Raw genomic sequence first — 15,345 nt, forward strand, 5'->3', positions numbered from 1 at the left:
TATTAGTTTTATAAATCTAGTCTTCTGTTTTAAGGCTCTAAAAATCCCCTCCCCCCAACCCCCACAAAAAATACCTACCAGCGCCTGGTGGGCAACGGAGGACCAAATCCGCCATTTCACAGTCAGGAGTCTATAGTATTGCATCTTAAAAAAAAAAGAAAAAAAAATCGATAGCGATTTCTGTCCTCATGGGATGAAGATGCCCCCATTTGTCAGAAACAGTTTTAAATAACAAGTAGTACACTGGAAACAAAAATGGGTCAGCAGCCATTAAACATGTCCTATATGAAAGTGCACATCTTTCAATGGAGTTTAACCACCATGAGGTCGTGATCTAACACAAACTGCAACTTAGGACCATAGAAATTAACTCCTTCCGATGGAAATATGGACCACCATCAAGACAAGATTACTATTTTCCTTACAAGATTAAAAACATTGAAATTTTGCAGCATCATAGTAAGGCACTCACCCATGGAAAAGTCTGTGACTGTTGCTTCAAATGGCAGCAGCTAACTAGCTTGTAACACAAGGAAGACAGTTTTCAGTTCTGAGCTAAGTGCTAGGGTGCCTTACATTATATGGGGGGGAATTATTCAGGGGTGGGGAACTGTTAGTGTTAGAATTCTCCTATAAACTAGTTGTTTTTCCCCTTAACCCATTAAAGCATCTCATATTCTAAAATATTAGTTTTATAAATCTAGTCTTCTGTTTTAAGGCTCTAAAAATCCCCTCCCCCCAACCCCCACAAAAAATACCTACCAGCGCCTGGTGGGCAACGGAGGACCAAATCCGCCATTTCACAGTCAGGAGTCTATAGTATTGCATCTTAAAAATGAAAATCTGCTTCCGCCTCCTGGGATTTTTATCCCTTCCTTGAATGCCTTCATGTGTTTGGTCAGATCAAAATTTTGCAAAGCCAGAAAAATTAAAAAAATAATCATCAGTCTCTTCCAATCCTACAAAGGTGTTGGATCTTTCTGTCCCGTGGTGCTGGTCTCCTGCCTCGAATCGACGCTGCCTGCCCTGCAGTGATTTCTCATTGGAAAAAAAACAAGGTGTCCCAATGCTTCCTTTTTTGTATGGCTCCTACAAATCTGAAAGCTTTCTTGAGTGAGGTAACAAAAGTTAGGCTTTCAAGCAAAGTACATGGTACGTAAAGTGTCCTGATGAACCTGCACAGCCTTCGCCAAGGCCTGGGGGTCTCTGCCGTTGCTCTGTCCAGATATATGGCTGCCCTCGCCACTGAAAATCAAGGAAATCGTTGCATAATTATTTTGTATTTCCCCCCCAGGAACACTGAGAAACCCCCTTGGAGATCAGGGTCCGTGAGCACTGGCAGCACAGCAAGGCATCTCACCGCAACGCACGGGGATGCTGCGTGTGCTGGTGACCGTGCCTGGCACTGCAGAGATTCCGGCACCTTGAGGTGGCTGGTAACGCTCAAACACCCCAGGGATGCTCCTCCAGGCCCGGGATGAGCTCGGGATGGGATTTAACCCTCCTTTACCCCCAGCTCCTCCTCGGCTGGGACCTAAGAGGGTGCAGCTACGTGTGGATCTCCCCCCAAAAGGGTCTGCTGCAGCGCTGCTCTGACAGAGGCACTTTCAAACACCAAGGCAGGGTGCTCATGCCCCCTGCCCATCCCTGGGGCCTGCCCTCCCGGGGCCGCGGGCAGAGCCCCCTCACCTGTCGTGCTCCTTGTCCACAAGATGGTACCGTGCTCTGAACGCCACCAGTCGGGCGTAGTACGCCGGGGCCGGGATGGAGACCGAGCGGGTGCAGCGCACGTAGGTATGGCACAGCTGGTACGTGAGGATCTGCAGCTCATCCGCGGTGAACCGGTTGTCATCCCAGAGTACGTAGTAGTGGGATGGCCGGCTCGTACCCTGGGAAGGAGAGGGGGCAGTGTGAGAGGTGCTGCCGGCACCCAGACGCAGGCAGCTGCCTTGCATCCTCATCACCCCCTCCCTGATCAAAACGACCTGGCAGACAGCCTGGGCAGGAGAGATGCCCGTGCTTCCCTAATTTGAGAACCCCACATGCGCACAGGCACCGCAAGGCAAGAAAGCCCTTAGCACGGAGGTGCAAACCATTAACGCAGCTGCCCTGTGCCCAGGCACTGCGGTGCTTCTGCGCTGCTGCTCCCAGCTCCCGACGCCGCACAGCCCACTGCATCGTGTATTGCACCGGCTCCCCACCGAACCGGGCCAGCTCCCCGCTGTCCTTGCAGGGGGAGAAGAAGCCAAAAAACCTCCCTTGCGGAAGCAGCTGTAGATTAAATGAGTGCAATTTTTTCAGTGCCGTTTCTGACTAATCTTGGCTGCCTGAAGAAAGGCAGCTGCAAATCAAGCCGCCTACTCCAGGAACGGCTGCCCCCAGCTCTCCCGCCCACAGCCAGACAACAGGTCCCTGCTGATGACCAGGCACCCCAGCGAGCCCGGCACACTCAGACACCAGCTGATAAGCTGCTGAATTGGCCAGTCTAGAGGAGGAAAATCTCATGGGAGAGATCCTTGGCTCCAGGAGAGAAATCGGGTACGTGCTGCATAACGCAGCAGCAGTGCCGTCACAGCACCTGCTCGCCAAACCACCGCAACGGCAGCTTGGACTGAGCTGCCCACGTCCCCGGTGCCGGAGGGGGAGGCTATGACAGGGCCGGGTCAGATGCATGAGAGTGCAATCTGCAACAACAGCCGAAGAAAACCAGCAGCATCACAACAGCCAGCTCTGCAGCGCGGTACCTGAATGCCTGCATGACTGCACAGGTAGAAGTCAAACTCAAAGGGGTGGGTGATATTTGTATCCACTGTTGTTCCTGCTGGGATGTTCCCGCTCTTCCCAATCTACAGGGAATAGAAAGAGAGACCCAAGCACTGCAGAGTTTGGTTATTTCCAGCTGCCCAGAGCACCGTCTGTAACACACCTGCCCTGCACCAGGGCCATGGCGCAGGGCCCCCATCTCAGCATCGTAGTTTGAGAGCACCGTGCAGAGCCGCTCCCCAAGTGCCCACTAAGGGGGGACAGAAGCAGCTCATCCCACTCTGCTCCCTGCCCGAACAGGCTTGCTGGCATTTTCTGCTAGCATCAACACCAGGCATGACATGGAGGTAGAGCAATCGGCATCAGAAGGAAAGCAGGCAGGGTGAGGGCTGGGCACTGGCCCATCCTACAGCAGAAGTGAGAATTAAGCGAGCAAAACTCCAGGGATCTCTGTGGAGAGTGTAAGCTAGAGTCTCTGCCACAAGATACTGGGGCTTTTGCACCCTGATCAAAAACTGTCCTCAGCTCCCAAGATTAAATCTTCATGCTTAGGTAGAGCCAGTCTGGTTAGACTAGATCTAACCACTAAATTTAGATCAAATCTAGGAAAAGCTACAACAATCAATGTTCCTGCAGAGCAAACATGAACAAGCTCTGAGCAAGCAAGGGGTTATTCATCCTGTCACGTCAGCGGCTACAGCTATCACCAAAACAACAGATGTTTTCAAGCTGACAGAGGCTATTTCAAGAGAGTCACCAGGATCATCAGCACCCAGTAACTCATAATAACAGCAAACAGCTGTCTGGGTTTCTAGAAGCAGCCTAATCCGCATGGCTGCGGGAGTCAACCAAGCAGCACGTTTCATTCAAGAAAGAGCTCTCTGCCTGCCAGCGGTGAGCTTTCCCCTCGGCAAAGTCAGGGCTGGCTCTTCCTAAAGGCTGGGGATGAATCAGGCGCCTCCGGCCCCGGCACCCCACGGCGCTTACCCTCTCGTTCTTGTCTGCACAGAAGAGACGAGTGTGATGCCTTTTCTGGACGACGATGTAGGTGATGCCAGGCTGGTAATCCTTTTCCAGTTTGATGCAGGCGTCTCGGATCGCTAGGAGCTCATAGTGAAGGATCTGGAGCGACAAGCGCACGCAGAGTGAGGGGACACGCCGGCACTCAGCCGTCCCCCAGCCGTCCCCGTGCACCCTTAAGGAACCCTGCGGGAGCCAGTGCAGCCCCGCTGGCCGATGGGCATCCGAGGGGTCCTCACCTGCGGGAGCTGCCCCTCGGGAACGCCGTCACGGTAGAAGATGATCCTGGTGGGTTTGAAGCGGGTGGATTTGTAGAACTGGATGAGGAGCTCCCTCACCATGTAGGACAAGTCCTCGATGATTTCCTGGCGAGGACGCTGCACGCGCACCGTGGCACAGTACCGGCTGGGGTGGGCGTCCATGCTGCCCACAACCTGCAGCGACAGAGACAGGCCAGGCCCATGCGTTACAATGGGAAGGACGGAAAGGACGTGGGACATTCCCAACCTCTGCCTGCTTCCAACACCCACAGCTGGCAGTGGGCAGAGCACCTGAGCTCACAGATCAGGAGATGGGACAGCAAATACTGTGCAGGCAACTAGTGCCCAAAATGGACATCCCTGGTCGTGGCCACGTCCCGGTTTCATGCTCTGCCATGCCCTTTGTGGTGTTTATGGGAATTTCCAGTGAGACAACTTGGGTGGTACCACACTGAGCGACGTGGCTGTGTGGGCTGTTGCTGCTCTGCTCCAGCTTCACCCCTCCTGCCCAAAAGCAGAGGGGCAAGGGGGGAGCAGGGCTGCCCTTTCTGCCTGCCTAAGCCCTTCTCCCTCCATCCCTCACTCCAGAGGTTTTTGGCTTCCACAAAGGACTGTGACCCCAAACTCTGCTCTGCTGTCTCACCAGGGCAATGACACCCCCAGGGTACAAAACCCCACCTGCAGTTGCAAAGCCACTGCTGTAACAGCTGCTGCTGAGGTCTGTATCACAGCAACACCAGGGAGCTCTGTTATCGGCCGGTCCTTACCCCTCCGACCGCGGCACAACTGCCCTGCCCGCCCCGGGCTGCCCAGAGACCCTCTGCCCAAAAGGCGACTGAACCAGGTCAACGTTTGCGCAGAGCATCTGCCGGCATCACGTTCCTGCGCCTGCCCTCACTCAGCCACAGGCAGCAGAGCTGCCCCAGACATCCACGGTCTGCCCCGCCGGCGCTGCCGCCTCCCGAGGACACGGCAGGGTTGAGTCACTGCGTGGCAGCTGTCGAGCAGGGAGTTCCCATTGCAGCCGGGCGCTCTGGAGGGGAGACCTCAAAGACGTCAGGGCAAAGAGGCCAAGAGCAGCCGGGCTCGGCCGTGACACAGGGCTGGGGGCGCGGCGTGAGTCATGGGCGTCAAAGCAGGTACTGGCCCACGCTGGGAGACAAATGCCCGGCTGCTTTGCTGCACCGTGTGGTCCACAGCCCCCCGAGCGGAGGGAAAGCACCACAGACTCCACATCCTCAGCAGCGCTGAGCCTGCTGCCCCTGCTCTCTGTGCCGGTTTCACTTCTGCTTCGCAAACGGAGCTCTAGGGTCTGGGCTGCACCAGCGGAGCTGATGTGTGCAACAGAAATGTTTCCTTTGGCCTCAGCCACAGACCCCCTTCTATTGTCTAATTAACAACGGACCAAGGACAAGATCAAGGCCATCTGAAGGCTCTACCCTTCTCCTCCCCTGCAGCTTCAAAAAAGCTTTTATAAAAATCAAGAAAAAAAACCACCCCACAGTGGTCCTGTACAAAAAACCACAGAAAATGTTTTCGGAGTGGAAGCGCTGCCGCCAGGAAACAGACTGTTCTGTCCCACCCACACCTACAGCAAACAGCCAAAAGCATTTCCCAACCTCTTCTAATTAAGAAAAAAACACTCCTCCAAAGATGCATTTGCATGCCAAGGAAAACCTGAGCTATGAGCCCTGGAAAGTTAAGAACTTAGTAGGAAAATGCTGACGTGCTTAATTAAAACAGACGCTACGAGAACCTGACACTGTCCTTCGCCTCAACGAGCACAAGGCAACGTCTTAGAGCCCCACGAAGGGCACGAGCTGCCACCCAGCCTCACCGGCATGCGAGCGGCATGGATTCATCCATCATCCATTCACTCGATGGATGCTCATTATTCATTTGGGGTGAAGGTCCTCCTCCCCAAAAGGCTCTGAAGCAGCCCCGTCACCCCAGTTCTCCCCAGCTCTCCCGCCTGGGGAAGGTCCATCCTAGGGCTGCACTGCAGGACCGGGATGCCCAGGGATGACTCCGGCGAGCACAGTGGCCACACCGAGCTCCCTGCACACCCTGTCCGACAGTGCTCATGGGGTCCGGCACATCACGAGCCCCACCTGCTGGCAGCTGCCAGCTCTCCTGGCCCCTGCCAGCCCTCCCAGTGGCTCCCCAAAACCGCAGCTCCTCTGCGGAGAGGCAGGAGGGGATTGGGGACCCACCACCCCGGGAGTGGGACTGAAACACCCGATAGGGCATGGGGCCACCCTGAGAAGTGTCACTATGGGGACAGTAGTGACACAGCCCCTTTACAGACACACGAGTCCCGTTCCAGCTCCTGCATCCCTGCAGGGCTCTTGGGCATCAAGCCTGGCCCTGGACAGGGAACTTACAGCTGTTATGGAGGGTTTCTTCCCATCTCCTGCCGGCGGGTGAGTGACATCGGCCCCGAGGAAGATCACCGGCTGCTGAAAGACCGCAGAGCTGGTGTGAGAGAAGAGAAAGCGGCAGTCAGCCTTTTGGGGCCATCTCAGGGTGATGCACAGCCCAATGGAGGCGAGCAGATCACAGAGAGGACGTCTCCCGACCTCTGGGCTCTGGCCTGGGCACATCAACAGCTCATTACAAGGCGAGACAGGCTGCAAACCCCCATTTCAAACAGTTACTTTACGCAGCCGCCCACAGGCCCCCTCTACCCCAGGTAAAGCCAGGCAGGCAGCACCACAAGGGACCTGGGAAACAAGCCCCAAAAACGCAAGAGGCAGCAGCCGTACGAACCGCTGGTGAGGCACAAGGATGTTGTTGATCCCGCCAAGCTTGACGTTGATCTTGAGGCAGAGGTTGGAAAGGGTCTGCGGGGAGGTTTTCACCACGTTCTTGACCTGGACGCACTGCGTGGCCATTCCCAGGAGGGTGTCCCCAACGCGCTTCACCTCGGCTGCGGGCAGAGGAAGCAAGTGAACAGACAGCAACGCACCGCTTCCAGCAGCATCCTCGGAAATGGGGAGAGAAATCACCGCAGGAGGAGCAGAGCCAGCCCTGCTGACCCGAGAGCAAAGCCCCTCTCCTCTCCCCGCTCGCCCCTGCCCCAGACGCACCATACACCGGTGTTTTCCCTGGCAGGATGACAATGATGAGCTGAAGCCCCGAATAGGTGTTCTTGAGGTGTCGAAACATGGGCTCCACACTGTCTGCACCCTGGGCGTATTTACAGAAACAGGGCTGGCCTTGGATCGGCATCCCTGCATCTTTGGAGATCTTGCGCAGCTGGTCTGTAAAGTTCCTGTGCCCGGGAGGAGAAGCATTCAGCCCTGAGCCCCTCCGCATGGCAGCGCGCAGCTGGTGTAAAGTTCCTGTGCCCGGGAGGAGAAGCATTCAGCCCTGAGCCCCTCCGCATGGCAGCTCTGCCGCGCACCCCGGCCACCGAGCGAGAAGGGACCCACGGCTGGAGTGCTGCGGCACAGAACAGAGACGAGGACATCACATCACCACGTCTGTGGTTTTACAGCATCCAGCAAGCGTGCGGCACGGGAAACGCAAGACCAACACGTGTTAGAGCTGAACCATCCCCTCTTGGTACCCTCTTACCCAGGTACTGACTCTTCCTGAAGAGTGACGGAGCTGTGAGCCGTTCTCCCTTAGAAAGCTGGAGAAGGGGGGAGCAGACCTGCTCGATTTCCAGATGATTTGCAAAGGTGATGCGAGCCTTCACTTACCAAACCGGACAAAGTGCTCAGCCACACTCTGGATTTTTGGATTGCCAAGGATAAATTTGATGCAGGGAGAGCCAGAGGGAGTGTGGGGCTCCCAGCTCTGCCCCAAAGGGGTTACAAGAGGAGTGTGGTGTCACTCCCACCTCCACCCAGTTACTGCAGACGTAGAGACTTAGAGCTGCTCCAAACCACCCCAAACGTTAACCGTGCCAAACACCCAGAAGAGGCACACAAAATGCTCGCCTTGATGCATCTGCTCTCAGTCAGGAGAAACCTGAACGAGTCCCCAGCAGAATCCAAAACCAAGGTGACCATTTCCCTAAATCAGATAAACTGTCCCCGCTCTGTGTCACTTGGCTACCGAAGCAGAGAGTATCTAAGCTACCAAAGCTTTTCAGAAAGCCTAAGACTTCTCTGTAATAAAAACCCGTGGCGAGTTAGGATGCTTCCTACGTGAATTATATTATTTCAGAAAGGGTATTGGGGAAACTTTTAATTAAATATCCCTCACAACCCCATCTCTCTGAGGAGATTCAGCTGAGAAGAGTTCGATACAGCTTTAGGGCTGGCAGTATCAGATCACAATACCGCAGCTACCTGATGCAAAGAGCAGACCGAGGAGAGCCTGACTGTCAGCTCACATGTGCTGGAGTGCCGATGCGCTCACTCCAACCTGGCAGGCTTCGCGATGGCTCAAGGACTGTTCGCAGCCAGGATAAACAGTCAGGCACTCTGGATAAACTAACAGAAACAAGACTGAACACCCAGTCTGAACCCGGATCAAATTTGTACCACGAGCGATTCAGACCCAGTGTTAACGATGAAGGATGCGCAGACCCAGGCTGGGAGCAGCAGGGCGGCCGCACCACGAGCCACGGCTCCCCCACGTCATCCCACCCGCACGGGCTGCCCCTTTCCTTACTTCAGCACCTCCTCTCGACACTGCTTCTGCGGGGCAAAGCAGGCAATCGCCCAGACTTTGATCTCAATGCCGTTGTAGAACTGCTTCCCTCGCATGTCCCACACGCCTTGGTTGGGAGTTGCAATGGCCCGGTTCTGCAAGGCAAACAGACGGTCAGAGACCGCTGCCCCGCCCCGGGCGGCCCCGCGCCGGCAGCCCCTGGGGAGCACCGCACGTGCCGTGGTTGTGCTTCCCATCACAAAGCCGTACACCCTCGCTGGGGCCGACCCGGCCCCGCGCCGGCAGCCCCTGGGGAGCACCCGCACGTGCCGTGGTTGTGCTTCCCATCACAAAGCCGTACACCCTCGCTGGAGCCGACTCCCTGCACTGCCAGGGTCTGCCGCGGCGCGTGGCGATGGGCAGTTCAGAATCTCAGCTCCTCAAAGGCGATGGAAAATTCACCCGAGCTGCCTCACCCTGAGCATCCCTCTCCCCTTCAGCTCATTTTTTGTCACCGAATGACTCTTGGCTACACTTTCAGAACAGCTATATTGCAAAAAAAACAAAAAACCCAAACCCAAGGTGCTCTGATAAAAAAATTCCAGCTCTAACCTACAAACCCGAAGGTAGCACAAGTTTTGTTCAGAAACAGCGTTTTCTGGTGTGAAAGCATCTCTCTGCACAACGCAGCCCAACACCTGGGCAGTGCAGCCCTGCTTACCCTGCCTCCGTACTGCAGGATGGGCGCCGGCAGGACCCTCCCCGTCACCTCCGTCATGTCATCTTTCACCTTGATCCCAAACTCCTGAATGTATGGATCCAGGTTGTAGCTGGCATTCTTCATCTGCAGAGGGAAGGAAGGGCCATGGGAGGGAGCAAGACCAACTGCTGCATCCCACGCAGCTTCAGCTGGCCAGGAAACACGGGCACCTAAAGTCGTGTTCTCTACAGAGCTGAAGTCCTCTCTGCAGGGGGAGGGCAGCGGTTTAACACAAAGGGCCAAACCCTGTCCTCCAAACTGACCCACGGGGGACCTGATTTTTGAATGCACTGACCAATGCAACCGAGAGCAGAGCCTGCTCCTGAGATTTAAGGCTTCATCGGGAAGTTTCAGACTGGCAAGAGACTTATCAAGAATCCCAGAAGGAACATCAGCTTCGAAAGCCCAGAGACATCGATTTGGGTAACAACAACACCAATAACCAGCTCCTGCCCGGCCGCTGGCAGAGCCGGGTTTGCCGTTCCCCTGGCTTGCCCCAGGCTGACCTGCAGGCAGAGTTCCCGTGCTGCAGCCCCACAACGCACAGTCCCCACGTACACCCAGAGCCGGGGTCATTTCTCTAATTTGTTCTCCTATTTTTAGTTCCAGCTCCCTTTGGGTCAGGTTCCATCAGCGCGAGGACCTGAATTTGCTGCACGCGAGTTTCCACGGTCACTTTGAGCTGGGCTGCTCTATGCAGGTGTCCATTACACACATGCAGGCATCTCTGACCAGGGATTCAGTGAGAAGAGGGGGATAAAACCAAGCCATTAACCCCACCAGCATCTTCTGAGCAGGTCGCAACTCTCCAGTGCAGAGCAGCTGAGGAGCAGGATCGCAACAAGGTTCATCAGGGACACGACACCGTAGCCTGCCATCAGAGCCCCGGCCCCGACACCGTCCCTCCCAGGGACTTGTGCCACGTACCAGGCGACTAATTTCCTCCTGCCTGTCTGGGGCAGACCTGGCTGTTGCTTTTATCATGGTTGACGTTTGATTGTCTGTGAGCTTCTTGATGCACCGCTGGCCTGCCACGATGTTGCAAACCTGCACGGCAGGGGAGAGACAGCAGCCACGCGTTAGGGACAGGCAAGACATGGGGGACCACGGCACTGGGGCCCTGCAGCCAGCCCCAAACCAGAGGTGCCGAGCCTGCAGCTGCAGAAAAATGGCATTTTTTACAGCATGGTCTCCTCCCTCACTTACTAGAAACGGCTCTTGTCAGGTCAACATTGAGGCAACTAGTGCCCACAACACATTAGCTGCAGAATATCGTCATGCATTTGCTAGCAAAGGCTACTTGGCTTTGCTTTGCACGGTGCCCAAAAGCCGGGGCGCCCAACGGTGCAGAGCCAGCACTCACCTCCAAGGGCAGGTACGTGTGCTTCTGCTCCTGGCCAACCTGGAGACAGGGTAGGTGGGGGTATTTCAGCTGCAGGTTGTATTTCTGCTTAAAGTACTGAGCCACTGTGCACTCCACTGTCTGACCGCTCTCCAGCTGCAGGGGAAACCTGGCAGAGGCAGGACACGAAGGATGCACCTACTCAAAATAGACACTTCCAGACCTCAAGCACTACTTACTCTGGCTGGGAAGAGAGGGAACTGGCAGGCTCCCACTCCGAGCTACCATAAAAGAAAATAAAAAGCACAACAGTGGTATTTTCAGAAATCGAGTCAGGAATACTCTGATCCCAGTGTGGGACTGAGGTCCCTAAATAAAGCTCTCCCTCACTAATCCAGCTAATCAGGGCAAATGTTTATTGCAGGACATGCCATGCATGCCACTGTCAGGTACATAAATACAGCACACTGGCACTCAGGAGGCCTTCTGTGCTTGGTGCCCTCCCTGGGAGCCGAGCTGAGCTCCAGGCAAAGGTTAACTGGCCTCTCCCGATACAGGGCAGCGGCTCCGGGGCAGGCAGAGCGCAGGGGGGCAGGAGGGGTGCATCTCCCTTCAAAACCACAGGGGAAAAAAAAAAAATCAAACTTCCCAGCAGCAGGGCTGAGGGGTGTCGCACCGTCCATAGCCGGAGCGCGTGATACCCAGCCTCACCCAGCACCAGCTGTTCCCGGCTCCATAAAGAGCTCCATGAAAATGAAGAATTGACCTGATATTCTTTATGGAGCCAAAATTAGACAGGAGACCCAGCCCGAACGCCCTGGTGAGGCGTCACATTCCTCCTGCGCTCGCCCAGCCTGAGGGCTGGGACCCAAGGATGCTGGAGCACAGGGGAAGTGGGGCGTACACAGTGACAGGCGCATGAACCCCAACGAGATACACCCAGAGATGGGGTTGTGCGACGAGGAAGCGTGGCTGTGGCGAGGGAGGTGCTCCCCTTCGGCGGGGGCTCTGAAGCCTGACAGCACCAGCCTGAGCGGGCACTGCTGGTTTGGTATCAGGCAAGAACTGGGAGGAGAGATTTTCTGCCAGCACTTGGGTTTGTACAGCACGAGAGGAAATTTCTTGTTGTGTTTTTTCTTTCTTTTTTTCTTTTTTTTTTTTTTTTTTTTTACTGTTGGCAAAATTTCCAGAAACATTGCAGAAACTTGGGGGGCTGGCAGCCTGAAAAACATCCCCCCCCTCCCCTCCAGCTCCACTCAGCGAGCACAAGCCCAGCCCCTCCTGCCCCAGCACTGTCCCCACCGCTGCCTGCACGGGGAGCTCTGCAGGGTCTGCCTGCTCTTCCCCCCAGCCTCTGCCTTGAACCCTGTTTTGCTTCCAAGCCTCCCCGGGGGCAGCTCCCAGGGCAAACCCCAGTGACGAGCCCTGGAAACACCCGTGGGCTGTGGCACCCGACAGCTTGGTGCTGAGGGCACCACCTCCGCGGTGCTGCCGTCCCCATCCATGGGGGGCTGCGGGGAGCAGGGCAGCCCCCCGACACGGAGGGGTGCCCAGGCCCAGCCTGCTCCCAGGCACACGCAAATAATTTCAAGGCAGGGAATCTCGCTTCATCCCCTGACAAAACTTCTGCTTTGGCAGTGTCTATTTTAAGAAAGAAGAAAACCAAACTCGGAGGTAAAAACTAGGACAATTCCTGGCATGTTAGCTCCAGCCCGCTGCAGCACGCCGCCTGCCAGACAAAGCATCCTCTGCACTCCCACCCTCCCCTGCACCCCGCTCGCCTTCACTGCGCATGACACGGAGCTGCGCGAGCTGCTGCGCCCAAAACTGCTGCAGAGCACCGAACACATCTCCTTTTGCCATTGCAGGCTGGAGTTTCCCATCCAGCTCTCCCTAACGACACCAGCAGCTGCTGAAAAGAACAGCTCAGATTTTTCCAAGGGCATCTTCCCCCCGCCTTACGTCTGGTGGCTGGCCGGCCGTCTGGTAACGTTACACACGCGGTATTTCCTCTTCATCTGCCCGCAGTGGGTAACCTCGACTTTCAGACCTGATGCAAGACAGGGAGACGCAGCAGTCACTGGTAAAGGCGGGAGCGATTCCCCTTCGCCCAACTTCCCCGGGACACCGCCAACACCCGCCTTAAATAATTAACCATTTGCAGAGCAGGTATGCTTGCAGATGCCCTGTGAAGTGCACGAGGGAGGCAACGGTGCCCCAGGAGACATTTTAAATATGCACCCCCCCCGTACTCCCACCTCACTGCAGGAGCTGGGCAGCAGACAAGCCACCACCGGTGTCTGGGGCAGCACCCAGCTGAGGACGGGTCCCCAGCGCTCCCCGGGGGCTTTACCTTTGATCTCCTTGGTGAAACGCACTCTCTGTGAGTCTGTCAGGGGCTTCGGCTGCTCGTCGATGTTCCGGATGTCCAGCACCTCGCACATGAACTCGATTACGGGCTGGGCTTTGTAGAAGGCAGTGGCCGACACTGCGGGACAGATATTACGATGTGTCTCTGCTCTCTCCCAGCAGACGGACCTGGCCCAAGAGCCGGCTGGATCCAGCCTCCCCAAACACACCCAGCCCCACTGCTGCAGTTCCCCGCTGCAGACCCACACCCCACTGCAACCAGCGCTGGGTGGCCAGACCCCATGCACAAAGCCCCCAGCCTGAAGCAGTGCTGGGACCTCGCCATGAGCGAGCGGGACCGTGCTGTGCTGGGCATGCTGGAGAGCAAAGTGGTTTTGCCGGCATAAAAAAATACGTCACCATCGATGTTGAGCATCATCTTCCACATGGCAGGCCTGACTGACTGGTGGAAACCGAACCAGACCTCCCTGCCGCCTCCCAGGGGGTGGTAGTAGCCTTCGGGGGGGGAGAAGAAGGAGCGGCCGACGGGAGTGTACCTACGAACCAGGGCAAACCGCGTCAAACAGCACACGCCAGCCCCACCGGCAGCGACCGTGAAGCACCCCCGGCCCCTCCGAGCCGTCGCTCGCCCCGCCGGCTGCATCACCCTGTCTATTTCCATTGCAGGAGCATCTAGAGCGACAGCACCAAACAGCACGGCAGGCACGGCCGCCTCCTCCCAAAGACCGTCAAGGCCAGTCCCAGCCACAACAGCCTGCCAAGGGCAGCCGGTCCCCTCCCCGGCACGTTCGGTGCTCATGGCACGGCCACTGCTGCCCCCAGCGCCCACCCGCCGGGCCGCCCCTTGGCACAGGTACCTCATGGAAGCCAGGTGCCTCATGGCGACGTCCAGCGCCTGGACGGACTCCAGGGGGACGGGGATCTGCCCGCTGACCAGGGCCTCGTGCAGCATGCGCCAGCTCACGATGGCCATCCATTTGATGGAGACCTTAAATATCCTGTCCTTGCCTTCCCCTGGGATCGTCACCTCAAAGTCAACCTGGGTGCAGAAGGGAGGGAAGCGATCATGGCATCCCCGCGGGCGCGAGGAGAGGAGGTCGTTTTTAGCTGGTCCTTCCCAGGCAGGAGGCAGGTCGCGCTGCCTGCACGGGGCTCGCCGCCCCCTCTTACCCGCTCGTTTCCAATGGGCAAGGCCGTGACAGTGTAGATGTTCTTCTTCCCATCGTAGACTGGCTTTCGGTCACCGAAGATCTGTGGTTTGAAGTGCTGTACCATGTACTCCACGACTTCCCTACGCAGGCGAGCGGGGCAAGAAAGACAGGCAGGGGGAGAGAAGGGCAAGGTTCATTTTGCTGGTTTCTTTACAGCCTGACACCTTCTGCGACCTGCCTGGTCCCCAGCCTCCCTACCCGGGGCACTTCTGAGCCACAGGGCACCAGAGAGCAGAGCCGAGCCCCCCCGGGACAGGAGGGCCCCCGGACAAACAGCCACGTGCCTTTCCCCGCAACTCGGTACATCAGCTTCGGCAGAACGAGTTTACGCGGTATGCAGGAACGCGCACCCGCCGGAGCTGGCTGCAAACCCACCACGTGTGCCGGGAGGGCGAGAGGGAGCGACTCGCTGCCCACGGCTGCCGGGAGCATCTGCTCACCGGCCTTCGGGGCGCAGAGCTACCCAGGCTGCCGGGGCAGGAGGGGACGGGTAGCGAGTAGGATGCCAAAAAGAAAAACACAGAAAAGAAAAGTACGTGATGGCCCGAGGTCTGGGCCTGCTATTTTTAAACATGGGATTGTTGCCAAAATAGCACAGCTGCTTTGAAGAACCTCCGAGTTCAGGACCTCCGAGGCTGTCAGGGGCAGGAACCAGTGCTGCTGCACAAATGCGGCTCGTGGAGTCCAGCCACCCGTGGGTGCTGGGCAGCACTGTGACCCCTGCCACATGTCACCCTGATGGCTTCCACCGGCGAAGATGGAGACAGGCACTTATGGAGCCTCCACAAGGAAAGTGGAAGCGGGGAACGAGTGCCAAAACCTCTAATACTTGCCTTACCTGTTGACTCTGCGTGGACATTTGTCGGGCTTGATATCCACTTCATAATGATACACATCAATCTTGGGAATGTCCACTTCAAAGTAGTTGGCCAAGAGCTTGATGGGCTTCCCAACGGTTCCTATCCCGGGCCGACGCGGCGCTTGAAATACCTGCTGCAATGGTGGCAGGTATGC

At 56.7% G+C, this 15,345-nt stretch overlaps 1 protein-coding gene across 1 annotated transcript; it reads right to left on the bottom strand.

Moving 5' to 3' along the window:
- Positions 1-644: 644 nt before the first annotated feature.
- On the bottom strand, positions 645-15,345 carry LOC103903530 (protein argonaute-1). The gene is made up of 18 exons (XM_009284744.1): positions 15,170-15,345; positions 14,291-14,411; positions 13,978-14,159; positions 13,520-13,656; positions 13,104-13,238; positions 12,713-12,800; positions 10,772-10,919; positions 10,336-10,455; positions 9,370-9,492; positions 8,670-8,803; positions 7,133-7,317; positions 6,813-6,972; positions 6,428-6,518; positions 4,023-4,217; positions 3,751-3,885; positions 2,745-2,846; positions 1,690-1,889; positions 645-1,245 (listed from the first exon to the last, which is right to left on the bottom strand). The coding sequence occupies exons 2-18, from the start codon at positions 14,393-14,395 to the stop codon at positions 1,137-1,139; spliced, it is 2,349 nt and encodes a 782-aa protein (XP_009283019.1). The 5' UTR covers positions 14,396-14,411; positions 15,170-15,345; the 3' UTR covers positions 645-1,136.

The sequence above is a fragment of the Aptenodytes forsteri genome, unplaced genomic scaffold, assembly GCF_000699145.1.
Source record: "Aptenodytes forsteri isolate BGI_AS27 unplaced genomic scaffold, ASM69914v1 Scaffold7, whole genome shotgun sequence".
Lineage (NCBI taxonomy): Eukaryota > Metazoa > Chordata > Aves > Sphenisciformes > Spheniscidae > Aptenodytes > Aptenodytes forsteri.